This window comes from Anarhichas minor, unplaced genomic scaffold (genome assembly GCF_050575085.1).
Source record: "Anarhichas minor isolate MPS153535 unplaced genomic scaffold, ASM5057508v1 ptg000006l, whole genome shotgun sequence".
In the NCBI taxonomy this organism is placed as follows: Eukaryota; Metazoa; Chordata; class Actinopteri; order Perciformes; family Anarhichadidae; genus Anarhichas; species Anarhichas minor.
This window is the reverse complement of record NW_027466452.1, coordinates 1,159,218-1,186,448: the sequence shown is the minus strand read 5'-3', so window position 1 is coordinate 1,186,448 and position 27,231 is coordinate 1,159,218. Positions and strand designations below refer to the sequence as shown.

General features: G+C 40.0%; 1 protein-coding gene across 1 annotated transcript in view; it reads right to left on the bottom strand.

Annotated features, from left to right (window-relative positions):
• Positions 1 to 271: 271 nt before the first annotated feature.
• The window catches only part of LOC142935707 (disks large-associated protein 1-like), a 75,801-nt gene continuing 48,841 nt past the window's right edge, over positions 272 to 27,231 (bottom strand). Inside the window, exons 6-15 of the mRNA XM_076080015.1 lie at positions 21,130 to 21,254; positions 19,817 to 19,942; positions 19,501 to 19,659; positions 19,317 to 19,399; positions 16,015 to 16,060; positions 15,107 to 15,358; positions 11,632 to 11,764; positions 10,466 to 10,557; positions 4,469 to 4,621; positions 272 to 499 (exon numbers count right to left, since the gene is read on the bottom strand). Coding sequence (XP_075936130.1) covers positions 272 to 499; positions 4,469 to 4,621; positions 10,466 to 10,557; positions 11,632 to 11,764; positions 15,107 to 15,358; positions 16,015 to 16,060; positions 19,317 to 19,399; positions 19,501 to 19,659; positions 19,817 to 19,942; positions 21,130 to 21,254 — 1,397 coding nt within the window. The remainder of the gene's footprint in view (positions 500 to 4,468; positions 4,622 to 10,465; positions 10,558 to 11,631; positions 11,765 to 15,106; positions 15,359 to 16,014; positions 16,061 to 19,316; positions 19,400 to 19,500; positions 19,660 to 19,816; positions 19,943 to 21,129; positions 21,255 to 27,231) is intronic.

Genomic DNA, 27,231 nt, shown 5'->3' with positions numbered 1-27,231 from the left:
TGATGATTATGAAAGAAGATCTGATGAAGTAATAAGGAGCGCCTTCTTAATATTGGAGATAGAGACACTGTTGTAAAAAGGGAATTCAGTTGACCGTAACAAGTGTGTTTCGTCTGTGTGTTGATGAGTTATGACCTGGAAGAAAATCACTCCAAAAACTAAACGTATTGGTATTTGGTTACACCCCTACACCTTGGCATGGACGACCGTACATCTTTGTGTTTCCCCGTGTACTGCATGTAACCCTGTGCGTGTCCCCCCGGTAGTGTCCTCATAGCCTCGTCTGAGCCTCGGGGATGTAAATCTCGATGCTGTCGGCGCTCTCCGTGGCCGAGTTTTGCCGCACAGACGCCGCCCTCTTGGCGGCCATGAGGCGCCTCCTGGCCTCCTGCCGCTGTTTCTCCGAGCTCTCCAGCGAGCGGTCTCTGGCCAGAGGGGGGTGGTGGTGGTGAGGGCCCTTGGGTGGCTTTTTTGGCACCGGAGGTGGGAGCCTCCTCTCCTGGTGGGGAGAGGACGGTAGGGAGGGAGGGAGGGAGGGTGGGGGAGAACATTTCAGGAAAAAGACAAACGTGTGTGTATGTGTGCCTGTGATGCACAGTGTAACTGCCATCTTTAATGCATCTTTAGTGGCCTGTAAGCCTCTGCACTTCTACGTGTGTGTAAGTAAAGAAGAGATGAATTAGATGTTCCGTATCACTTTTTTCATCCTCATCACTGTGTCAGTGCAGCTACTCTGGAATCTTAACTCATTCTCTGCAGGCATTGGTTCTCACATTTGTTCTATTTCCGCTATTATATCAACTTTGCTGTAAAACTATCTGCATGGGGACGGCTGTAATTGTACCTAGTGGACCTTGTGTAGTCTTTCATATGCATGCTAGGTAGGTATTCTGGTATGATAATACATACATATACTGCATTGTTTGCAAGATTATCCCGTGGCAAAGGTCTCTTCCTGCATCTATTTTATGTTTTCATTAGCTGTACATATAAAAACACGAGACCAATTCCTCTACCAAGCAGAACACATTATTCCTTGTGTCGTTCTACTGACACGAAAGAGTTGCTAAATTATTTTTCAGTAGCAAACTTGCCTTTTTACTGGTGCTTTAACACATTTGGTTTACTTTGCCTCCTAATTCCCTGTTGTTGTAGTTTGTGTTGGTGTTCTAGTGTTATGCACGTCTCTAATTTGATCCAAGAATCTTAGCCACACTCTCTCCCGTCCAACACACACAACAAAAAAGCCACACACGGTGAGGTGGCTGCAGGCGGCAGAGGGGAGGAAGGGCAGGAGGAAGCATGGGCAGATGAATGGAAAGGACAGACATGATGGATCTACGGAGGCCCAGAGGTGTAAAGGCCCCGTGGTGTTGTTGGCATTGCAGTTATGCTGATAGATGCGTGGCTGTTTGCGAGCGCCTTCACTGTCGACAAAAAAAAAAAGCACAAAGAAAGAAAAAGACAACAATGAGAGCGAATGAGGAAGCCGGCAGAGTCAGTATTCACAATGATGCAAAGCCACAACAGACACTGTTGAAAGAGAGCAACGGAGCAGGCAGAGGACAGCTGGAAGGGATTTACAGATACACTTAAAGATATAGAGAGTATCTGTATCAGCACTGAGACCAAGGCAGACAAGCATGTACTGCAAGATTAACAGCAAGGCTTCCTTTTGCGTTTGATAACAACAAGATGTTACTTGTTGCGGTGGAAACGGTGGAGTGAGAGTTGGAGAGAGGATGAGTGTTGTCAGAGTTTGTTGAGTTGGAATACAGAAAGTGTAGCTGAGTGTTATTTCAAATATCTTCATGGCTGAATATTTAGCTGATTTCTGTTGCAAAAACAATGTAGATTGAGCGAGCGGAATTGCTCAAAAGGATTACATTGCAGTCCGTTTCATGGCTGCAGAGCTCTCGCTCAATATTGGACCAACTTCCAGGTTGGAAAATACCCTAGTTTCTCTTTAACACTGGGCATTACCCCCTGCATGTCAAGCAAACATGGAAGGCTTGCAGCCAGGAAGCTCAGGTGTGTCTACAATCTAATTATGAGCTAATAAAGAGCTTCAGGGTGAAAAGGATGAGTCTTGTAAAGGCCCCGACACACTATGACACTATACACTATACACTATGACACACTATAATAGCGTGTCAGATGCAACACATGTCTGGTAATCAACCATTAACAATGAAAATGAAATAAATAAACGGAGGGAAGCAGAGACACGTCATCACCTCGCATCATCGCAGGTTCTGCAAAATACAACAAAGAGCAAGCTACATGAACTTAACAGTTTATGTCTTTGGGTGATTACAAGGTGGCACCAATGAGTGTGTGTTCTGTCATCTCAAGCTGTATTCTGATTGGGTGGTTTGTAGACGCGAGTTACAGCAGCAGTCTGATATTTGTGAAACTTGTGATATAGGCTGTTTGATCTCAAAAGGTCTAAATCAGAAGTAGTCGTAGTCGAACGACAACAGTTACGGACGACTAAAGATTTCCCCACGGTCCTCTCAGGGTTGTTAACTTTGATCTGAAACTAGTAATATGTAAAACTGTCGGCTTCATCTGTCCGTCTACGTGCTGGCTTTTTTCAGACAGAGGTGTTTTTCACCTTAATATCCCTAATGGCTTCATTCAGACATTAGGACATTTACGGAAAGAGCCACAATGCTGGTGCGATATTTAGCACCTGGTGTGAGAGAGAGAGAGAGGAGCGAAAAAGGGAGCGAGGTGAATTAAAATGGTATGATAAGGAGGATCAAGTGTGTTTCCAGTCCTCCAGCAGGCACTTTAAAGTAGATTTTCCTGTTGAAGCTTTAATTAATGACCATCACAAGCTCACCCCTCTTCTCATAGTGAACCCAATGATACATTTTCACATCATTTTCCTGATGTAACATCATCTGAGAGTAGATTCTGCTGCTCGCTTTATGATGTCCAACAGCACACAAGCACTGAAAGCAATCCTGTATCCTAAAAATGATGTTCCCTTACAATCAAACTGCATTCTCAATTACGTTTCGGGGGAATCATTTTATGGTCGCAGTTTTAAAATACTTGGTTAACGTTGTGAATTTAAACCGAACGAAACAAAAGGTGAGGTTTGGGCAACAAAACTACTTGGATAGGTTCTTTAAAACATCACCGTTTAGCTTAAAGTAAGTGCATATGTCACGAAATTTAGGCGACTGTGGCTCAGTGATAGAGCGGGTTGTTCTTCAATCAGAAGATCGGCCGGTCGATCCCTGGCTCCGCTAGTCAGTGATGATGTGTCCTTGGGCAAGACACTTAATCTCAAATTGCAAATTGTGGGCTGTGCCATCAGTCTATGAATGGGTGAGAATGATGACATGTAGTGTTAAAGTATGGGGTCAGATCAGTCTCAATAATCACAAATGCACACAGAAAGACTCACAAATGCACACAGAAAGACTCACAAATGCAAACAGAAAGATTCACAAATGCACGCAGAACGATTCACAAATACATTCCAATGCACACATAAATAAATTACGATTCATATAAATGTAAAAAAAAATCACGACAAATAAAGGCTAAACTACCGCGGAATCTGCACCAAAACGGTGGCAGCTTGCAACAGGAAGTGCCTTTGAGCTTGCCCTGTCGCCTCCGCAAATTGCGCAACTCTAACGCCAGCAGCCTCGTGGGGAGGGGAGGGGGGAGCTGCGCTCATGTGATTGGTTGAAAAAGAGAACGTTGAAAAAACGCATTTGTGAATCCAGCGACGTCAGGGGAGTCTCAAAAATCCACAAATAAATAGAAAAAATCCACACAGAAATACATACAAATGCAGAAATATATTTGTGATTTTTTTTACATTTATATAAATCGTAATCTATTTATGTGTGCATTGGAATGTATTTGAATCCTTCTGTGTGCATTTGTAAATCGAATATATTTGTGAATTGTTCTGTGCGCATTTGTGAATCTTTCTGTTTGCTATACAATTACAGTTCATTTACCATTTAATTTGAGCACACAAAAATAAATCAACACGGGACACGAACAGCGGTCTCTTGGGTGACAGCTTTGTGTTTGACCCATCAATCCATCCCCGACCTCCTTCAGGAGAAAATACATTTTGCTCAACGTATATTTGATGATGCAGTTTGGGAACGTCGTTTTTACGAGACCCGGTTGTTGAATGGCACAACGTTAAATTTGGATTGTAAAGCGACTGACTTACATGTTCAGATTTGCCATATAACTTTCAATTGCAATCAGATTAACATAAACTGGTGCATGTCTGAAAGGGGCTGAAGACACCAAATCTCAAAGTGTATAGGGGCTTAAAATAAATATGTTGTTACAGTGGCTCAATAAACTAATGTTGAACAGGCAAACAGCAAAAGCACTAGCACCACACTAAATCCTCCATTCAGATGAAGGTGTTATCCCTGGTCAATCAGTCAGCACAGTGGATGCTTGTATGTGTGTGTACCTTTCGTTCAGGGGGATCCAGGGGTCTCCAGTTGTTGGCTCTGAGCTGGTGAAGCTCATCAAACTTGAGGCTTATGTTCTCGATCGACAGCTGGAGCATATCCCAAAAACCAGCCAGGTCTGAGGCCACGGGACGAGGGTGGGCGTTGGGGTTCTATGACAGTGGAGAAGGAGGATAAGGTGGGGAAGAAGTAGTATCAAAGACTAAAGCCAAGGAAGAGAAAAATGGATAAAAAAGTTTTACACATTAAGTAATCTTCAAGTTAATTTATAGAGAAGCCCAAAGTGCCCCATTATGTGTCCCGAAAAAGAATACAAAATATATAAAATAAGATGAATATATATTTCATTACTGGTCAGAGGTAAATTTGCGTAACCCCCTTGTATTTTAAAGGATGTAGTTCATATTGCTACTCATTATGAATCAAAACATTTATACAGCTGAAGAGGATTTAAATCGGGGAGTGCCCATTGTTCAGACCCCATTATTACAAAACCCCAACAGTCCCAAAAATGTCCCAAAGCCCATTTGTCCCATAACCCGTTATCCCAAAAACAAACAGCCGTGATGTGATCAGACCTTTCCATTCTTTTTTCAAGTCATGACCTGCTCTACTCTGCCTCTGATTGGCTGGTACCCGTTGCCTCCATTTATTGGGTTGGTTAGTGTGTTTCATTATATCTTGAGGTATAAGACCCCAAAGGTATTGGTCCCAAAAGACCACACTCTCTTTGGGAATAGTACCAATTATTCTTCGAAACCTTGCTTGTTGATCAAAATTAGTTTCATTAGTACAGCAATAATAGGTTTGTTCATTTTCTTCTATAACAGTAACACTATATTCACAGTAGCACATAAATGTTACCATTGGTGGATTTGACACAGTGAGCATTTTTTCTTTAGTAACTGAAGACATGTTTCTCTGCCATCCAAAATGATTTGGAAGGATTACCTCCAATTTTATTATCTTATTTTTATTATCTTATCTTACTTTACAAAAGTCATGAAATATATCCATCAAAATGTTATAATTTCATACTATTACATGTAGGATTTTTGGTCTTTTACCACGTCAGTGCTAAAACTGTGGTTTCCTGTAGTATTAACAGTCTCTTGGCACTCTTTGAAAGAACAAAAGTTGTTATTATTATCACCAACAAATTTGACCTGATGGTCGCGCTACAATAAAAGTCTGATGATTTGTCCTCTGGGGAGCATAAATATCTCTACAAAATTTCATGACAATCAATGCAGCAGTTTTTGTGATATTTGACTCTGGATGACTGACCGACGTTGACCGACATCTCAAGACAAAACATATTTAGAGAGATTTAGTGTTCCGATGGAAGCCCTGAGAGGAAAAAAGTAAAATATTATTGAATCAGATGACATCCCCAGGACAATTTCATACTGTTACACAGCCTTGCACATCCTTTCTATATTAAAATACACCTGCCACTTTTATAATATACTTGTTTTAACGTACTGTTATCTGTTTGTTTACCATATTTTTTGGAAATTTGAATATTATTTTTTCTATTTAGGGCCCGAGCACAGACGTAGTCGGAGCGGAGGACCTATTGTTCTTCTAAGGTTTAATATTAGGGCCCGAGCACCGACATAGTCGGAGCGAACGACCTATAATTGTTCTTTTAATGTTTATTAATAGGGCCCGAGAACCGACGTAGTCGGTAGCGTAGGACCTATTGAAATTCAAATTCAAATGTTTATTATTATTAGGGCCCGAGCACCGACGTAGTCGGAGTGGAGGACCTATTGTTCTTCAAATGTATATTAGGGCCCGAGCACCGATGTAGTCGGAGTGGAGGACCTATTGTTCTTCTAATGTTTATTATTAGGGCCCGAGCACCGACGCAGTCGGAGCGGAGGACCTATTGTTCTTCTAATATTCATTATTAGGGCCCGAGCCCCGACGTAGTGGGAGCAGAGGACCTATTGTTCTTCAAATGTTTATTATTAGGGCCGAGCACCGACGTAGTCGGAGCGGAGGACCTTTTGTTATTCTATTGTTTATTATTATTCCGCGTGTTACGTCGCAAAAAGGAGGTGCTTGGGATACTGGAAAGTTTTTGAAATTTGGCACGCAAGCCAGTTTTTGTGAAAATTGCAGTCTGATTGGGGTGTCCAGCTGCGGTGTGAAAAATTGGCTCGATAGCGCCCCCTATTGAGTAGCCCCAACATTGGGTTTCACCTAGCTGTATGAAATTTGGTAGTTATGTGGAACGTGATGGGACGTACAAAAAATCCTCTCGGAGTTTTTCACTAAACCAAACAGGAAGTCGGCCATTTTTAATTTTATGACGTTTTTGGACCATTTCAAGGCGTCAGTTTAACGAACTCCTCCCGGAGATTTGACCCGATTGACTTCAGATTCGGTCAGTGTGCTCTTGAGACCTTGGCAGTGAAAAGTTACTCAAAGATCAAAAAGTTATCAAACTATGTATCTGTTGGGTCAAAAATACACCATTCGCCATGAAACAGAAAGTTGTTGTAACTCGGCCGTACATTGTCTAATCTTCTCCAAATTTCTCATATGTCATAACATCCTGACCCTGAAGATATCTTTAGGACAATTTAGAATCATAGTAATAGCGCCACCTAGTGGCAACAATAAGTTATAGGTTGTGTACTTTGAATTTCTAGTGTCGTTTCTGCAATTTCCAGGCTCTGTACTCTAACTAACTCCTCCTAGGGAATTAATCAGATCAACTTAGAATTTGGTCAGAACAATCTAAAGACCTTTGTGATTAAAAGTTACTCAAAGTTTGTTGTTTCGTGAAAGGACGTTGCCGTGGCGACGCATTCTTCCCCATGAAAAACCAAGATGTTTTTGAGGGGCTAAAAATGGTCAAAACAACCAAATTCGTCACACATATTTAAAATCCCGAATGTAGTTATCTGATGTGATTTTAATGCTTCAGAGTGGAAAGTCGGCTTGATAGCGCTCCCTACAATATTTCGATGATGCTGCCCTCGCAGTACGTTTCACCTAGATGTATACAATTTGGTAAGCAGATGTATCACATGTAGACTTAAAAAAAAGTCTTAAGGGTCCATGCTCTAAACCCAACCGGAAGTTGGCCATTTTGAATTTTGTATGAATTTCTAGTGTCGTTTTTGTAATTTCCAGGCGCTGTACTTTAACGAACTCCTCCTAGGGAATTAATCAGATCAACTTAGAATTTGGTCAGAACAATCTAAAGCCCTTAGTGATTAAAAGTTACTAAAAGCTTGAGGTTTCATTGAACGACATGGACGTGGTGTGGCGGCCAATTTACATGGTTCGCCATCATCCATCAAGCTGTTGTAACTCAACTGTACTTTGTCAAAACTGTCCCAAACTTGACATGCTTGTTGACTGTCATGACTTTTGGACTTCTGCATGCCAATATTAACTCATAGTTATAGCGCCACCTACTGGCAACCATGGACGTAAAGTAATTTCATGCAACGTGAAGTTTGTATGATATATTATTCTACATTGGCTCACCTTTTGGCTTAAAGTTATTTCTTTATAAAAATATATTATTTTTTTTCCACATGGAACTATACATTCTCCTATTTCTCCTCGACGCTTCCAGCTTTGAGTCACTCAGCAGTGATTGTCAGAGCTACCTGCACAAACAAACAACCTGCATTTACTTTGACAGTCTGTTATGTTACTAACACTGAAGCGCATTCACACATTCAGTTTTTTGTCGATTTTTACAGGCATACAGTTATGATTGTATTCGGAGGTACACTCAAAACATTCAAGGTTTAAGACCTGGCAAAATGACCTGGCAACGCCATTGGTCGACACGGAAAATACCGTTTAACTCGTGCACAGAAATGCATGGCCGCATCAACCAGAGTCCTGCCAGTACACTCGACGTGCGTGAGTATTCGAGGGCCCGATATGCTGCTTGCACTTTTAATTAGGGCCCGAGCACCGACGTCGGGCCGCGAGGTCCCTATTGAAACTGTAGGAATTATTATTATTCTCTCGAATGAAACGCCTTTTTGGGGGCTTTATCATGTCCCCAACATCCCCATATTTGGCGAGAATATCAGGACTGCTGAAAAATTTGATATTTTATGGGTCCCATGCTCGAACATGAAAATATTGCTCGCTAGTGCCCCCTAGAATTTAGCCCCCTCATCCAGTATGTCCAATTAACTTGAAATTTTACACAGGCATGCCACCAAATGAGGTCTACAAAAAAGCCTCTTGGACCCCTAAGCTCCGCCTACCAAAATTTTCCGCCATTTTGAATTTTGTGAAAAACCCATTTTTGCAACCTCCTCCTACACGCTGAGTCTGATTGCTACTAAATTTGCTGTAGATCAGTAATGGATCTATATAATAACATTTTATAAAAAGATGTTTGATATCTCATTACCTTTAGAAGATATGGACCAATGAACTTTATAAGGCGTGGCTTTGTTTTTCAACACTCATAACTTCAAAACCATCTAACCTATAATTGCAAAATTTGTTTCATATGTGCACATCGTATATTGTTACGTACCCTACAATTTTCATTCCATTCAACCACTTGGGAGCGATACAGTAGTTAAGCCATTTTTGGCTTTTTTGTCAATTTTCATTGTTTTCAGACATTGTACTTTAACGAACTCCTCCCACAGAATTCATGCGATCGACTTCAAATTTGGTTAGGGTGATCTAAAGATATTAATGATAAAAGTTACTAAAATGGTCTACTGACATTGAACGACCTTCATTTTATGTGTATGATATTTGGCAGGGACATGTATCACATGGAGACTTAAAAAAAAGTCTCTTGGGACCATGCTCTAAAATCAACCGTAAGTCGGCCATTTTGATTTGTGTGTGAATTTTTCCATGATTTCTAGTCGCTATACTTTAACGAACTCCTCGTAGGGACTTTGTCAGATCCACTTCAAATTTGGTCAGTATAATCTAAAGACCTTTGCAATTAAAAGTTACTCAAAGCTTTACGTTTGATGGAATGGTGTAGCCGTGACGTGGCGGCCATTGTTCGTGATTCGCCATTAAACAACAAGTTGATGTAACTCCACTGGACTTGCTCAAATCTGTCCCAGACTTGCCATACTTGATAACAGTCATGGCCTGAGGATGTCTACAAGCCAATTTTCACTCAAAGTCATAGCGCCACCTACTGGCAAGAGGAAGACAGCGTTATGTGACAAACGGAATCCGATTTACATGACATTTACATGATGTGGTCTATACTTGATGTAGAGCAACATAATGCATGTTTGCGCATGTTCTCTAGCGCCACATAGTGGATACAGGAACTGGTGTAATATTTGCACTACATAATTTCCAGCATCACACAGTCCACGCTGGAAAAATCGTTGAACTCCGAGATGCGTTGTCTGATGGTCAAAGACATTTGCGGCCGCATCTGCCGGCATCCCGCCAGTACCCCCGAGACGCGGGAAGGTGCGAGGGCCCGTACATCGCTGCTTGCAGCTTTAATTTTAAATGATGTCTTAATTATTGCACTGTGTTCATTGTTAATTGTTATGCACCATTCACCAAGTAAAATTCCTTGTATGTGTAACGTACTTGCCAATAAACCGTTCTGATTCAGATTATTAGACCAAATAGTCGAATAGTTGACCATCTAGGGTCACCCCTTGTTTTGAGTGCATAGAAAGAAAAAATAATCTGATGGAAAATCGATCACCAGATTTTTTTTTCTCTCTTGCCTCTCAGGCGTCCCATAAATTTTATACCTGGAGGCTAAAAAAAGAATAACAGAAACATAAGCAGGTCTCAGGTCATTGAGAAGATAAAAAGGGAGTGACAAGAGAGAACGTGGAGGAGAAAGCGGGAACATGGACATCAAAAGTAATTCCAGAAACCAAGAACATGTTTTGTAAATCAAATCTTAGTTTTTGCAAAAGTCTATCACACAAAAAGTGAAAGGTGTAACAATGTAAATGACTGGCTGCATGTTCTCAGTGTGAGTGTCTTTGACTCACCAGATTCTCCTCACACAGCTCCCTGAACTGTTGGAACTTCTGGGACATCAGTAGCTGAGCACTTCCTACAGCACTCCTCATCTTCCCGAGGACTGCGAGCAAAGACAGAGTTTAGAACGAGACAAACCTACAGTACATCCATCTGTTCTCCAGAAAATGTACAATGGACCGTTCTAAATGTGTTTTAGCTTTTTAATGTGCTGATGAACTCAGGATTTCTTTAGTGCAATTATTTGTTTTTGACAACACCATTGGTAGGCAAAGGTGATTTCACATTTAGTCGTCTTTGAGCTTGGGAGCTTCTTCTAGTTTGACTGTTAGTTGCAGAGTGTTGAAGATAGTGGCAGTAGAGATGTCTGTCTTCTCTCCCATATAATGGAACTTAATGACAATTGGCTTGTGGTGCTCAAAGCGACAAAAAAATACATTTGAAAAACTCAAGATAATCCACAGACCTTGCTGTGATAGGTTTTGTTTTAGGAACTATTTTCTTTCTTCCGAACCACACCCACCAACCGCATCCCCGCGCAGAAGGAAGCGTGCACCTACACTAGCTCACGTAGCACCACTGAGCTAGCTTACATTACAGCTCAGCTGAGGAGGACGCCGTATTTGTTTGCATCTTGAGCTGTCACGAGCCCATGTGTAGATGCACACTTCCTTCTGCACAGCGATACGGTTGGCTGGTGTAGTTTCGTAGAAAGAAAGTAGTACCTACATGAAACTGGAGAGAAGGCAGACATCTCTACGGCTGATGTCTCCAACACTCGGCAACTTAAACCAAAACGATCTAGATTGATAAATAGCTCTTCAGGTAAGATGAAACATATGTAGTTTGGTCACTTTAAGACTTCATAATTTTATTGAAAACTTTATAGTGGTCTCCACGCAAAAAATTATTGGGATCGGAAATCAAAAAAGACATTTTGACTAATTAAAGTGTTCAAACGCATGCATGCACTCTGTAACGACACATTTCTTCATATTAAGGGGTCATAAGTAAAAAGGTTGGGAACCACTGCTCTATGCTCAGTGCTTACTTTTTCATAATTCATTTTAATTTTAATTTGTTTTTCTGTTTTACGGCAAATTAAATGATGCCTCTCCTATGTAGCAACGTACGTCTTTGGACCTAGACTTGACGAACAACACACACTAAGACATACCATCTTCAGGCAGGTCATTGTCCCGCTGGTCGAGCTCCATCTGTCGACACCAGCCCTCCATGCGGTCGGTCTCGGCCTGCAGCAGCTTCAGAAACCAGCGTCCATCTCTGTGACACACTGATCGCTGAACCACCTGCCATTCAAGCATTTAGACCAGGGGTATTCAATTCAATTTCCAAAAGGTCCAGATTGAGAAAATCTCATAATATAATTGGATCAATAATATATAACTTGCACTATTTAGTGCCATATACTGTGTGTGTATATATATATATATATATATATATATATATATATATATATATATATATATATATATATATATATATATATATATATATATATATATATATATATATATATATATATATATATATATATATGTATATATATATATATATATATATATATATGTATATATATATATATATATATATATATATATATATGTATATATATATGTATATATATATATATATATATATATGTATATATATATATATATATGTATATATATATGTATATATATATATATATATATATATGTATATATATATATATATATGTATATATATATATATATATATATATATATATATATATATATGTATATATATATATATATATATATATATGTATATATATATATATGTATATATATATATATATATATGTATATATATATATATATATATATGTATATATATATATATGTATATATATATATATATATATATATATACATATATATATATATATATATATATATATATATGTATAAATATATTCAAGAAGACTAGTAGTAACAACGTCTCTGTGTCATCAACAACTGTCAAATCAAATAAAGAAAGTACACATCAATTATATTTGAACAATTATTATTCTCAGTTTCAAATTTAACTGGATGGATTATAAATAATAGGGACTTTATCTGTGGTTATTAAACCACTTGTTGCTCTATTCCTCTACCATTTAAATTTTTGTGTGAATGTTCCCATGATTTCTAGTCGCTATGCTTTAACGAACTCCTCCTAGGGACTTTGTCAGATCCACTTCAAATTTAGTCATTACAATCTAAAGACCTTTGTGATTAAAAGTTACTCAAAGCTTTACGTTTGATGGAATGTGGTGTGGCGGCCATTTTACGTGATTCGTCATTAAACAACAAGTTGATGTAACTCCACTGGACTTGCTCAAATCTGTCCCAAACTTGCCATACTTGATAACAGTCCTGGCCTGAGTATCGCCACCTACTGGCAACAGGAAGTCAGCGTTATGTGACAAACGGAATGACATTTACATGATGTGGTCTGCACTTGATATAGAGCAACATAATGTATGTTAGCGCGTGATCTCTAGTGCCACATAGTGGATACAGGAACTGGTGGAATATTTGCACTACATGATTTCCAACATCACGTACTCCACGCATTAAAAATACGTCTAACTTGTGGGCGCGCTGTCTGATGGTCGTAGATATTTAAGGCCGCATCTGCCGGTGTCCCGCCAGTACCCCCGACATGTGGGAGGATGCGAGGGCCCGTACATCGCTGCTCGCAGCTTTAATTCATATTATATCAGGTGTTCAATCTAGAGACCTGGCTTTAGGATTGTAGATTCTACAATTTTTCATCAGATTGAGTCATTTTCTCATGTTTGTCTATGAGGCAAATACATGCTATTTTCCTCATTTCCACTAGGGACATTGCTGCTGTATTATGGAGCTCTACAGTGTTTGAGGTAATGCATCAAAATCAAAGTTGATGCTGATCATTGACATATCCAAGTCGGTGAAAAAAAGAATCCCCCAAATGTACACAGTAAAATCTAAAATTTTGTGTGATTTTTTTGTCACAAAAACTATTAAAGAAAAAATGTAACACTAAAACAAAATGTAACACTATTCTATTTCATTGTATATACTGTGTATTTTTGTTCTTTTCTTTTCTTATATTCTTATATTTAATATGTTCTTCTCTGTTATTTTATTGTATATATTGTGCATTTTTTATACTTAATATTGTTACTCTGTTACTTCGTTTGCTGAAGTATATCTTTGCTGCTGTAACATACAAATTTCCCCCTGGGGATGAATACAGTATAAATCTATCGGTCATCATCTATCTATCTAAAGAGTTAAAATCTGCACATTAATTCATATTTGGTAGTTATGATCAGTTTGGTAGTTATGATAACTCTTTTGGTAGTTATGATAACTCTTTAACAACAATAATAATATACAGTATTTTTATGTATCTTAGTGATTTCTTGTGATTCAGTGTCTACTATACAAGAAAACAAATATTGATTTATATTTCTAAATTATAAATGGCAATTATATCAGCAATGTGTTCATTTCAGAACACAGACCTATTGATATACAAATCATTGAATCGATGTCTTTTAAAAAACTTCCATTCATGTTTTTTGTTATTGCTGTGATCATGAAATCTAAAGGAGTAATTATATATTCTTATCATCAAATTCAATGTTGGTGATGAAAACAAGCTATATCTTTAATAGGAATGACATCACTGAAAATATGGAAACAATTGGACCACCCGGGGCGGCTAAGAAGTGGTACTCAACACAGAGTCAGCTGCTGTCTAACAAGCTCATGCAAATGCAAATAGAGGCACACTCACAACAGAAGCAATTAATGAGCATGAAGAGTGAAATTTGTCTGAAATAGTCAGGCTGGTCCCAGCATTTAAAGCTATACCTACTGTATGTAAAATAATGCACCGCAATTCGTAGGTATCCCACGAAATCATTTCGTATGTTATCCATGTTATCATGAATGAGGCTGATGGGTCCAACAAACACCGATCTTTCAGCAAGGAGACCGTTGTTTGCTCCTCGTGTGAAATGAGAAGTCAATGTTGATTTACTTGTCACGTAACTTATGAAATGTAGCCACGGCACTTCCGTGGATATTTTAACCCAAACGACGATTTTTTTCGAAACCTAACTAAGTATGTTTGTTGCCTTAACCTCACAACATATTTCACAATCTTTTCATAAACCTAACCAAGTAGCATTAGTTTCCTGTGAAGAATGAAGTTTATTTTGAAAAGACCGCAAGTATGTAAATAGCCGAAATTGAAGCTCCTTGCTGGCTTTTGTCAGAAAACGTACAAAAAATAGTAACTTTTCGTAAGATATCATACGAACTGTTGAAGTATATGGATATGTTGATAGAGCTGGTGTGAATAACTGAGTGTAGAGAAGAAATTATACAAAAACTATTTACGAGAGATATGGAGATGGATGCATGAATAGACTTAGTTCAATTATTAAAATTGCTTATCCTTATACCAACATGTAATCATGAGTAAATATTAAATTAGTAAATAAAATGCCCAGGCACTTCTCTTGTAATTGATCCACATATTGATGGTTTTCCCATTTTCTTTGGGTTATCACTGAACACGGTCCCACATACCTCCAGAATAGCAGAGCTGTTGAAGTTGACATCCAGCGAGTCATCCGTTACACTGTCTATCCATGGGTCTGGAGGGGGGAGAATGGACGGGTCAAAGCCCACATCATCATAGTCATCGGAGGCACAGGCGTGGTAGTGGTTCCCTGAGCCCTGGATGCTGACGGTAGAGGTGGCAGCATCGCGGGAGTATTGTCGAGAGAGGGCACCGGATGACAGGACTTCCATGTCGGTGTCTGAGGAGTCCAGAGGGGTGTCCAGCAGGTCTGGCATGTCCATATCTGCCTGAATGGAATAATGCATAAATCTCAATGAGTTGTTAGAGTGGTAACAGTCTGTTAAGTCTTTGTCTGACCACTCACTTCCTAATTATATTCAGTCTAATTGGCCCAGGTAGAACTTGATTGTAGTGCTGCACCATTTTGGATAGGGTTGAATAACTCTGGGTCTATTTTTCCAGCTGTCCTTGAGTTCCTCTTTGAAGAAGTGTCTTTTCTCTTTAAAAAAAGTTTTTATGCGCATCCCATGCTGATACAGATTAATTTCAGATGGATTCCCAATTTTGGTCCCTTACTGCCCGTAGCTTCATAACCACAGTCTGAAAGCTTTGCAAGGAAAATGTGCCCATCACTGGGTTCAGTGGACAGTTAAGTGCTGTTTTAAGGCTCTTCATGAGAATTGGAAATATGTAATGTATGCGTAGAAAGAAAATGTAATTTGTGTTCATGTATCTACTATCATGGACTGAAATGAAACACCCTCATCCTTCAAACACTAAATGATCTGAGAGGACCCACAGAGTTGTTAACTCTATCTAACTATAGACATTTTTGTAACTAATAAACAGACAGTGGACAGACACAAAAAACACAAGTGCTGTGGAGGAGGTAATGATTTGAGTGGGGTAACTCGATAACAAAACAGCAGTGGTGGAAGCTTACCTGTACAGCTGCTGTCACACTGTTGGAACGCTGGAACCGACGATACCTGAAGACAAGAGAGAGACAGAAAACACTTAACACCAAGATTTGCTCTGCTCTGAGGGATCAATTTCATGATTCAAGTGGTGTTGATGAAATAAGGCTTCCATTTAAAAAAAATTGGTTACAGGTCCCAATTGACCCTTCGTTAAGCCTCGCTCCTGCTACTCCATTAAACTGCCAGAGTTACCATGGAGCCCACAATGTCACTATCTGCACTCCCTGAAGAAATATGATCAAATTCTTGAAAAAAATTGAAAAGTTATTTCAGAGAGAAGGGTCTACAATATGTGTTTGAAGGATATATCCAGGATGTCTAAGTGATTCAGCAGTGAAGACATGTTAAAAAGATAAAGATAGAAGCTAAAGCTACATGTCACAGTGTAAAAGTGAACCACCACATCACCTGGAGATCCAGACAGACGACAATGAAATGAAGGAACAGCTGTTCCTCTTTATTCACTGTTACAATCATTAAAAAGCAGAAGCAGCATGTAGACATTCAGAGTATACCTTCAGTGGCTAACGTAGCATAAAAATGCTAACGCTAGTTACAAATTTGGTAATGTTAGCTCCACAGGTTTTTAATGTTGATACGCAACGTTTTAGAAACGTATATCTCCTTCCAACCTCTCCAGGTAACGAGTATCACTATCACACAACGGTTAACCATGACGAGCTCCAAATCCACTAAACCAGCCTGAAGATGAAGAACATCTGAAATCATTGATGAGAGTTTCTGGAGCAGAGTCGGATAGTTGACCCTGGTCAAAGCCACTGCACCTCTATGATTAGCCAGTCTGCTTTTGAGGGCGGGACTTAGTGAAGGGTCAATTCACAGACCCTAAACGAATCGTTTTAAAACGAAAACGATCTCCGTCCACACGGCGTTTCAGCATCGTTTTCGAAATGATCTCCGTTCAGATTAAAACGCCTGAAAACGAATATCACGTGACTCTTCACGTACACTGGGCATGATGGTGACGGTGTAAACAGGAAGTAGAATGGTTCCTAAGTTAAAAAAATAAGATTATTAATAAGTCTTTAAGAATGAAAGGTCGTGTTTGATACTTAAGATCTTCTCTAAAATCTTCCTCTATGAACTCAAACACACAGTTTGTGGAAAGTTTTAGAAGTTTTATTTTTCAGACTTAGTTACAGCGCTGCAGGTCTTCATCTCTCTCTCTCTCTCTCTCTCTCTCTCTCTCACACACACACATCAAATTCACTTTAAAATCAACACTTACACATAAAGGTTTACTAGATTATGGTCCATCAATGTGGTCAACACACGTTTCTCACTCGTTCCCTCGGTTTTGTTGTTCTCACTCGTAGCTCTGCTGGTGTCTGAAGTCTCTGTCCTACTGGAGAGCAATTACTGCTTTTGTTCCTTTCACTTTATCTGCAGACTTCACAATAGTTGTGCAGAACAAAATAAGCATTAATAAGAAAAGGAAAGTCCTCTGTTTTGTGTCCATCGTTCTCAAAGTCACTAATGTGACTTCAGACTGATAGGTCTGATAACGCCGCTGGTCACGCCGCTTGCTAATCGCTACAATAACAGCTGCTTCCTCCGTAATAATGCAGACTTTAACTGAACAACAGCTGCTAGTAAAGACAACAAGGTCAGCAACACCTGTAATCAGTTGTCCATGTTAAATTAAGCTGGTAGTCGATCGGTAATCAAGGCTGTTGTTGTTTGTGAATTTCCGGGTAACGGTCACATGATGGGGGTGTGACGAATCAGGGAAGGACACGTCATGACTGCTAAGAACCAATCAAGTAGCGAACACGTGATCGTTTCCACGTGATGTATGCGTTTACGCCGTCCACACGACAAAGCAACCCCGGAGTTTTCAAACTTATCCGTCCTCGGGAGCGTTTTCAAACTCCTCCGTTTTCGGTGTTCGAAAACGCCGCCATAATGTGGACGCTCAGTGTAAACGTAGCAAAACATATGCGTTTTCAAATGGAAACGGTGATACGTGTGGACACGGCCTCAGGCTTTGACAAAAAATAACATGGAAATAAATAACTGTTATTTTTAGATTATTCGACAATTAGTCGACAATCTTTCAAAGGGAACAGCTCTTATCTTGGAGTTTGTGGTGATACTGTCACTGAAATTAGCAATAAAATGTCAAGAATTGTCTTTATTCTTGTTCTATAATTTCATAAATACAAAAAACTATAGTTTTTTGTATTTATAATATAACTATATAAAACTTTATCAGTTGTGATATCAAATAGGTTTTGCGGCTCCAGACAAATCATATTTGGTGGAAAAAAGGGCAAAACGGCTCTTTGGATAGTAAAGGTTGCCGACCCCTGCCCTAAACGGACATGTAAATTGGGGCATCTCCTGGTGACAGACCTGAATAGACAGGGGTCTGATGAAAACTGCATTGAGTTTAGAAATTGGTGAAACTGGTCCTCAGCAACAGTTATTTGAGTTTATCGCAGAGGATAACCTTGGCAGATGAGTCTGTGGGTGTTTGTGACCAGAGAGAGACATAATTAAACGACAGCCGGATATGACTCAGCTAGACTCAACTAGTCTGAGGAAAAATACGCCTCATGTAGCATAACATCAATAACTGAACACATCATCTAATCAGGTTGCTGTACCAAAAACTCGTGACTAACTAAAAAAGCTTAAATATAAGCCAGTGATCTGTTACACGAGGAGCTCACGAGTGCAGAAATCTGCAGTATATGCAAGAACATATGCTTGTACTGTGGCTACCACAACAGTCTTTACTCAGAGTAAGCCTATGTTATTATCGCCAATAGAAACACTGGACAAAACTGCCAACAAAAAAGCAGATGTTTCAGGATTTAGAGGCCTTCAACGTACAATCTTTCCAATGGTCTCTGGTTGCCAAAAGGAGTTTGATTGTAGAATCTATGAGAAAATTACCCATTTGTATGAGAAAACTCGAGTGTAGTTATATAAACACAAGTTTATCATCCCAATCTCTAGTTTCAAGTCTTCTTCAATACAGCATGATGCTCATTTAGTAAAATGATGGTCCATTTAGGGTACAATAGACCATAACGCATAACCTTGTGATCGAAAAGTTGCTACCGCTGGGTTGCTACCGGAGTTTATATGAACACTTGACTATTCTTTTCAGACAGACTATATTCATCGATAAATGTCTTTTTCTTATTTGCTCTTAAAGTCCAGTCTTGCTCATGTATTTCGTGGATGTTAAATGGTCAAGTACATTTTGACTTAAAGGTCAACAAAAAAAGATTACCCCCTGTCATCCTCCACTTGCACCCCTACAGAGGTAAACTTGGATGGGTCCTCTGGATCTGGAACCTCCTCCGGTCCATCCACCTACAGGAGACAGGCAGGATGAGTCCATTATAATCACCAACAATGAAGCACATTATTTGCTTTATTTTGTCTCTCCGCCTTCACTGCTGTCTCACACATACCTGGATACCTATGGAGAGACATTTGCCCTTCCTGAGTGCTTCTTTCCTGTATACGTCCCGGCGATCTTCAACAACTGGCCCCCTGCTCAGGACTGAGGGGGTGGGGGTGCTGACTGTCATGGTGCTGTTACTGACGTGCTGACTTGCTGGTCCATGGACCTACATGGGAATAATAAGAAGAGACAAAATGCATTGTAAATACACTGTTTACAAAAGCAATGAAAAGTGTTTTTTAAAATTTTGGTAGCTTTTTCAAAGTTACAATCTGTTAACTGCACAAAAAAAATGTTGATTTGTATCAGTACAAAGCACTAACCTGTGCATTAGCAGCTTCTATGGCGGCTGTCAGGGCCTTCATGCTGTCAATGCTTTCTGTTGAGTTACTGAGCCCTGATTGGATGGTCATGTCACCTCTGGGTCCCTCCTCTTCCATGTATGCATCCTGGTTGGTTTTAGAAAACATGGAACATTGCTTTCAAGACAAGGGTTAATATGACCATTAAATATCACATGAAACTTTATGTCAATAAGCTGGAGGTGCACAAAGTCATGACTGTTTGAATCATCTTCCGTTCTAGACTAAAAACTCATCTGTTCAGACTATGGCCAGTAAAAATGATGAATATATAGAAAATAAAAACAGCTTTATCTTTTATTTAGTGCTGGGCAAGTTAACGCGTTAATTTCGCGTTAACGCATTCATTAATTAACGCCGACAATTATTTTATCGCGCGTTAACGCATTTTTAAAATGTATTATAATTTTTAATTTTTTTAATTTTTTTTAATTGAAAGACAAGAGACAATACATATACATAACAACAAGAGAATGACAAGAACAGTGGGATAAAAGCCAGCAAACATCCTATAGTCAGTTGTGTATGTATGTGTGTGTGTGTGTGTGTGTGTGTGTGGGAATGTGTGAACGTGTGTGTGTGTGTGTGTCCTTGAGCCTTTTGAGATGGGAAAAATAAAAAGGTTAAGTTCTCTACTTAACCAACACCAGTTACGTAAAAAACAGACTATTTTATGTAACAAACATACTTATTTTCACCCAAGCCACAATATTTTTCTTAAACCTAACCTAGTATTTGTTATGTAAGTAAACCTAAAAGCTGAGGTAAAACTACCCTCGAAGTTATTTTGAAAAGACACTATTCATTTAATGAGCGGAAACTAACGCAAGAGTGGAACGTAGAGCTTCCACGTTTCAAGCATAGGGCCACTGACCAAGCGTCGGTATTTGACCAGTTGGGAGTGAGAATGTGTTGTCCATCATCAGGAATGGGGTACAAAACATTTTGGGTAACGAGTCCAGCCAATTTAGAGTGAGACAATATAACATTTGCCGAACAGTGGACACTGTTGCCACGAGTAAGTAAGTTTTCTTGGAAAAAGGAAGGAGGTATTTTCGGGAATCTTGATCCTGATGTTTGTACCTCCAGAGTGACTTCTTTCCAGTCAAAACAACCTGAACCACATAGGGAAACGCTCCGCATGTGTGCACTTCCATAAGTGCTATAGCCCTCAGGGTAGTCTCACCCTTACCTATAATGTACATTACTTCACAAATAGATGTGTTGATGTGAATACATGAGGGACGAAGTAATGTAATAGACGTGTGCAGTACCTGTGCAGACTCTGTGCTGCTCTGGGCTGTGATGGAGATGTAGGGCTTGGAGGCTGTGGAGCAGGTGGATGTTCGGGGCGGCACTGGAGGAGGGGTTTTCTTATAGGTGGTGATGCAAGATGAAACTACAAGAAAATGAGAAAGGGGGAGGTGGTCTGGTTTTCCAATTCTAAACAAGCTCAAGTTACATTTTACTTGCAAGCAATTGAAACTGCAAATGTACTGCAATGACATTCAGTTAGATGTACAAATAATATTGGATCTGAATCCAGCCAGACTGTGGTTAGTCCTGTCACGATAACTACTTTTGTTGGACGATATTGTCCCAGAAATGATTGCGATAAACAATATCATTTTAAAAATATAATTTTAAAACCATTTTATGCCACTGATATAATCATAACATAATATAATAATGAAAGCACACCCATTCAAAGAAACTTTTGATTCTTAAGAATATACAGACATTGGAATTGGCACGTGAAAAAATATCAAAATATTCTATATACAGTATCTGTGCAATGCCCAAGTCTTATGATGGTGGCGAAAACCCTGCTGTTTATTCTGGCTTAATTTAAAATGATCAAGGTCATGTCCACATATCGTACGATAAGTCGCTAACATAAACATGATTGAGGTCATGTCCACATATCGTACGATAAGTCGCTAACATAAACATGATTGAGGTCATGTCCACATATCGTACGATAAGTCGCTAACATAAACATGATTGAGGTCATGTCCACATATCGTACGATAAATCGCTAACATAAACATGATTGAGGTCATGTCCACATATCGTACGATAAGTCACTAACAAACATGATTGAGGTCATGTCCACATATCGTACGATAAGTCGCTAACATAAACATGATTGAGGTCATGTCCACATATCGTACGATAAATCGCTAACATAAACATGATTGAGGTCATGTCCACATATCGTACGATAAGTCGCTAACATAAACATGATTGAGGTCATGTCCACATATCGTACGATAAGTCGCTAACATAAACATGATTGAGGTCATGTCCACATATCGTACAATAAGTCGCTAACATAAACATGATTGTGGTCATGTCCACATATCGTACGATAAATCGCTAACATAAACATGATTGAGGTCATGTCCACATATCGTACGATAAATCGCTAACATAAACATGATTGAGGTCATGTCCACATATCGTACGATAAATCGCTAACAAACATGATTGAGGTCATGTCCACATATCGTACAATAAGTCACTAACAAACATGATTGAGGTCATGTCCACATATCGTACAATAAGTCGCTAACAAACATGATTGAGGTCATGTCCACATATCGTACAATAAGTCGCTAACAAACATGATTAAGGTCATGTCCACATATCGTACAATAAGTCACTAACATAAACATGATTGAGGTCATGTCCACATATCGTACAATAAGTCACTAACATATAAAAGGTATAAGGACATGACCTTGATCGTTTCGATCGTATCGACTATGAGTTGATGATGTAAGTATTGTGACAGGCCCAACTGTGATCTCTATTTCTTAATGTGTTCTCATTAGCTCTGAACTAAACAAGGTTTAACAAGGTTGCTACTTTGATGGTGTGACTCTAATGTGATGCTCTGGAACATTTGCTCACACACTAAAAAAACGACCAGTTTGCTGCTATGTTGATGTTCTAAATTCAGAAAATGATTTTATGAATATTTTTTGGAACAATAATATGTGCCTTGGAAGGCAATAATAAACTAGAAGAGCACTTGGAGAGCGCAGACCTCCAATCTCCTATCTTGCAATTTTAACAAAAGTGAAACATTTGTGTAACCGCCCCGTTATTATGAGCCGTTCCAAAATTTGATGGATTCTTCCTTGGCCAAAGCTGCACCAAGTTTCATAACAATTGGGTGAGCAGACTGTACTTAGTCCTGCTGATAAGCAAACTAACTGAATCGAAAACAAAACCTCCTCGGCGGAGGTAAAGCTGATGCCCTAGTGATAGGAGCGTCAGTTTAGAGAACCCCTGGGGGTGCGCAAGCTGCCTCTAGGGGGTGCGCGAGAGGAAAGATGTAATGGTGGTCTAATAGTGCAGTCCTGTCTCCTAAAATTGACGTTCCCCCAAAACTAAAATGCATTCTCAATTACGTTTGACCATAAACGTATTTTCTCCCTGATTACGTTTGTGTTTGACGTATTACAAATACGTTTCTCATCAACATATCTTTGCCATACTCTAGTCTTTATTATTTTTCTGTGATCTGCCTCGCCTCTACCCCCGCCACCCACAAGTTGTTGCCTCGCGGCCTGTTCCGAGGGCTGACAGACCTGACGATGGGGTGCCTCACGGCGGGGGCGGCTGGAGACCTCGCGTCCGGCGCCAACGGGTGAGTGCCCGCCACTCGGAACCATAAAACCAAGTCCCGGATTTCACCCGGGGGACATTCTGGAGGTATTGTGGCCGGGTGATGTGCCTCGTTGCTGGGGAGGTATGAGCCAAGAGTGGCTGAGTGTTATGGAGGTATATTTTATTTAGATTAAAGTGTTAAAATGTTGATTAGAAACGTATTTGTAATAAGTCAATGTAATAAGTCAAACACCAACGTAATCAGGGAGAAAATATGTTTTTGGTCAAACGTAATTGAGAATGCATTTTAGTTTTGGGGGAACGTAATTTTTAGGAGACAGGGTTTGCAGTCTGCAGTGCAGTCGGTGCAGTGAGGTTCTGGCTAACAGCTGTCTGAAGCCCTCTTATTTACGTCGCCACCTGAACACCAAGCATGCCAGTACAAGTCAAAAGCCCCTTACATTTTTTATATCGAAATTGGAGGAGTTACAAAACAGCCCAAAACAACTGCAGTCTCATTCATGTGTTGGGTCTACAAAAAACGCACTGCGGGCTTCATATCTGGTCACAGCATAGCAAGAAAGGGGCTACCTCACACAATCGCCGAAGACGTTTGCTCGCCAGCTGCCAAAGAGATGGTGGAATGTATGATTGGAGAGAGAGAGAAGCAAACAAGTTGGACATGATCCCGGTGTCCAACAACACTGTGTCGCGCCGCATCGACGTTTTGTCCGAAGACATCCCGGCTACATTAGTCGGTCGCGTGAAGAAGAGTGAGTTTTACTCTCTGCAAGTAGACGAGTCTACACATGTGGCCAATATGGCCAATGTTCTGGTGTATGTCTGTTACCTTTTCGAAGGCACGGTGTAGGAAGTTTTTTTGTGTTTTTTTGTGTTGCCCCGCGCGAGCAAACTGTTCTCTCATTGGTCCGATTTTTATGCGGCTATAAATAGGCTCTGTTGCTTTTTTTAAGGTGTGGGGGTTTGGGGGTGTGTGAACCTGGTCGGGATGTAGAGGGGGGTGCGTGGCCTAAAAAGTTTGGGAACCGCTGTTATAGAAGATTGCCTTACTGAAGACACAGGATATTTGTAGTGCAGAAGTCTTCTAAACTCTGTCAATGTCTTCTGCCAGTGATCTCAGTGGAACTAGACTCAAGTAGATTAAAATGGATAACAATCTCTAAATGATGCCATAAGTTTTCCAAGACTTACTAAAACCAGATCGAGTGCTATGAATGGGATTCCTGCCTGCTGGGATAACCTCTGGTTGTCCCCCAGATAAAAGCTGTTAGCTCTGTCAGCACTGTTGCCGTTATTAGCGCTGTTAGCTTCTAGCCGCTGGCTCAGAAATGTCCGTGTTCCGAGCCGTGTGAAGGCCAGTGGCGGCTGGTCAATAGAGGGCGCCGACCCCCCTTGAGCCAAAAAAAAATAATAAAAATAATAATTAAAGCTGTGAGCAGTGATGAACAGGCCCTCGCAATCTGCAGCGCGTCGGGGGTGGCGACGGGACTCTGGCCTGCGCGGCAGAGAATGTCCGCGACCGTCGGACAGCGCGTCTGCGAGCGAGACGTTTTTAATCCCGCTTGGACCGACTGATGCTGGAAATTATGCTTTGCAAATAGTCTGATGCTTCCTGTATCCGCTGCCTGGCACTACAGAATGTGTGCAAACATGCATCATGTGTCAAATGTAAACCACATTGTGTAAAAGTCATGTAAATCGGAGGTGTTTATCACAAAATCCAGATTTCCTTTCGCCAGCAGGTGGCGCTGTGAGTATTAGTGGAAATTAGCTTGTAGACATCCTCAGGCCATGAGTGTTATCAAGCATGTGAAGTTTGAGACTGTTTGGAACAAGTCCAGCTGAGTTACATCAGCTTTTTTCATGGGGAATCACGTAAAGTAGCCGCCCGCTACGGCTAAATGATTCCGTCAAACGTAAAGCTTTTGATAACTTTTAATCACAACGGTCTTGACATGGTACTGACAAAATTTAAAGTGAATCTGATGAAGTCCCTAGGAGGAGTTCGTTAAAGTATAGCGACTAGAAATAAGCCAAATTCTATGGAAAAATGACATAAAAATGAAGATTGCCGACTTCCGGTAGGGTTTAGAGCATGGTCCCAAGAGACTTATATTTAAGTCTCCATAGGATACATGTGCCTACCAAGATTCATACATGTAGCTCAAACGTAGCGCTGGGGCTACTCTTTTGAAATATTGTAGGGGGCGCTAAAGAGGCAATTTAAAACAGACGATTAAAAAAAATCATAGACAATATTTCTTCCAATGACCTTTGACACATGTACAAAGTTCCATGAGTTTTTGAGCAGCCCAACCCACTAAAGCATCAGCTTCCTTTTTCATGGCGAACGATGCGTCGACACGGCAACAGCGTTCAACGAAAACTCACAATATTCATGATGATGCATCATCAATGTCTTAAGGCTATCCTTAACAAATTTGAGACTCATCAAGTCACCTGGCTAGGAGGTATAAATAAAAGTATAGAATATGACATTTCCTTTAACCAGTAGGCGGCGCTATGAGTTATTGAATTTTTTTCAGTTGAAATATGTTTAGGCTTGAAGTAGCATCATGCAGAAGAAGTTTTGTGCGGATTGGATAATGTACCTTGGAGTTATAACAATTTATAAGAACTTATTTTTTCAAAAACAATGAGGCAAAATGGCCGCCACGTCACGTCAAGGTTCTTCGATGAAAACTCTCGATTTTGATAACTTTTAATCACAAAGGTCTTAAGAGCATCCTGACCAAAGTAGAAGTTGATCGCTTAAAATCTGTAGGAGGAGTTCGTTAAAGTTCGAAGGCTGAAATCTGCAAAAAGTGACAAAAAGCACAACTTCGCAGGTTTACTGTAGCGCCCCCTAGTGGTTGAATGCAAAACAATTCTCAGGGTATGTTACAGGATCCAATGTGCACATATGCTGAACATTTGGTAATTTTAGGACAAACGGTTGAGAAGTTAGGTGTATTGATATTAAGCCACGCCCCTAAGACGTTTATTGGTCCATATCTTGTTAACGCTACGAGATATCAAAGAGCTTTTGATAACTTTTGATGATCTATATCCACCAATGATCCACAATAAATTAGGTAGTAATCGGACCCAGCATGTAGGAGGAGTTCGCAAAAATGTGTTTTACACTAAATTCAATATGGCGGAAAATCTAAGTAGGCGGAGCTTAGGGGTCTGAGAGGCTTTTTTGTAGATCTAGCGGAGTCGGACATGTGTGTCGAATTTCAAGTCAATCGGACATACTGGCCGAGGGGCGTCGCTGGTCCGATTTGTAGGAGGCGCTAGAGAGCCATTTTTTACACAGAAGGATGCATCCCTTTTCAGACTCTAAGTTCCACCAGACCTGACAAGTCCCCAAAATTTGGTGAGTTTTCATGCATGGCAAGTACCCCCAAAAGACTCCCAAACGGCAAAAATAAAAAGAAGAATAATTTCAATAGGGCCTTCGCAGGCCCGACGTTGTCGGTTGCTCGGGCCCTAATAAATTATACAAATTGTCAATATTTGTGTTTTTGAAATATGGAATGTACCCAGTAATATGTGTAAAATATGATATCTGCGAAAAAGATATGCTCCCTGCTCGTCCTCTCTGCCTGTCTGCATGTCTCAGCTGCTCTGGGGCGCTGGAGAAATGGCCCACAGGAGGTGGGTCTATGAAGCAGTTTAGCCAATTGCTGATTAAAGATATAAATGTGTGACATACAATTTAGCCAATCAGT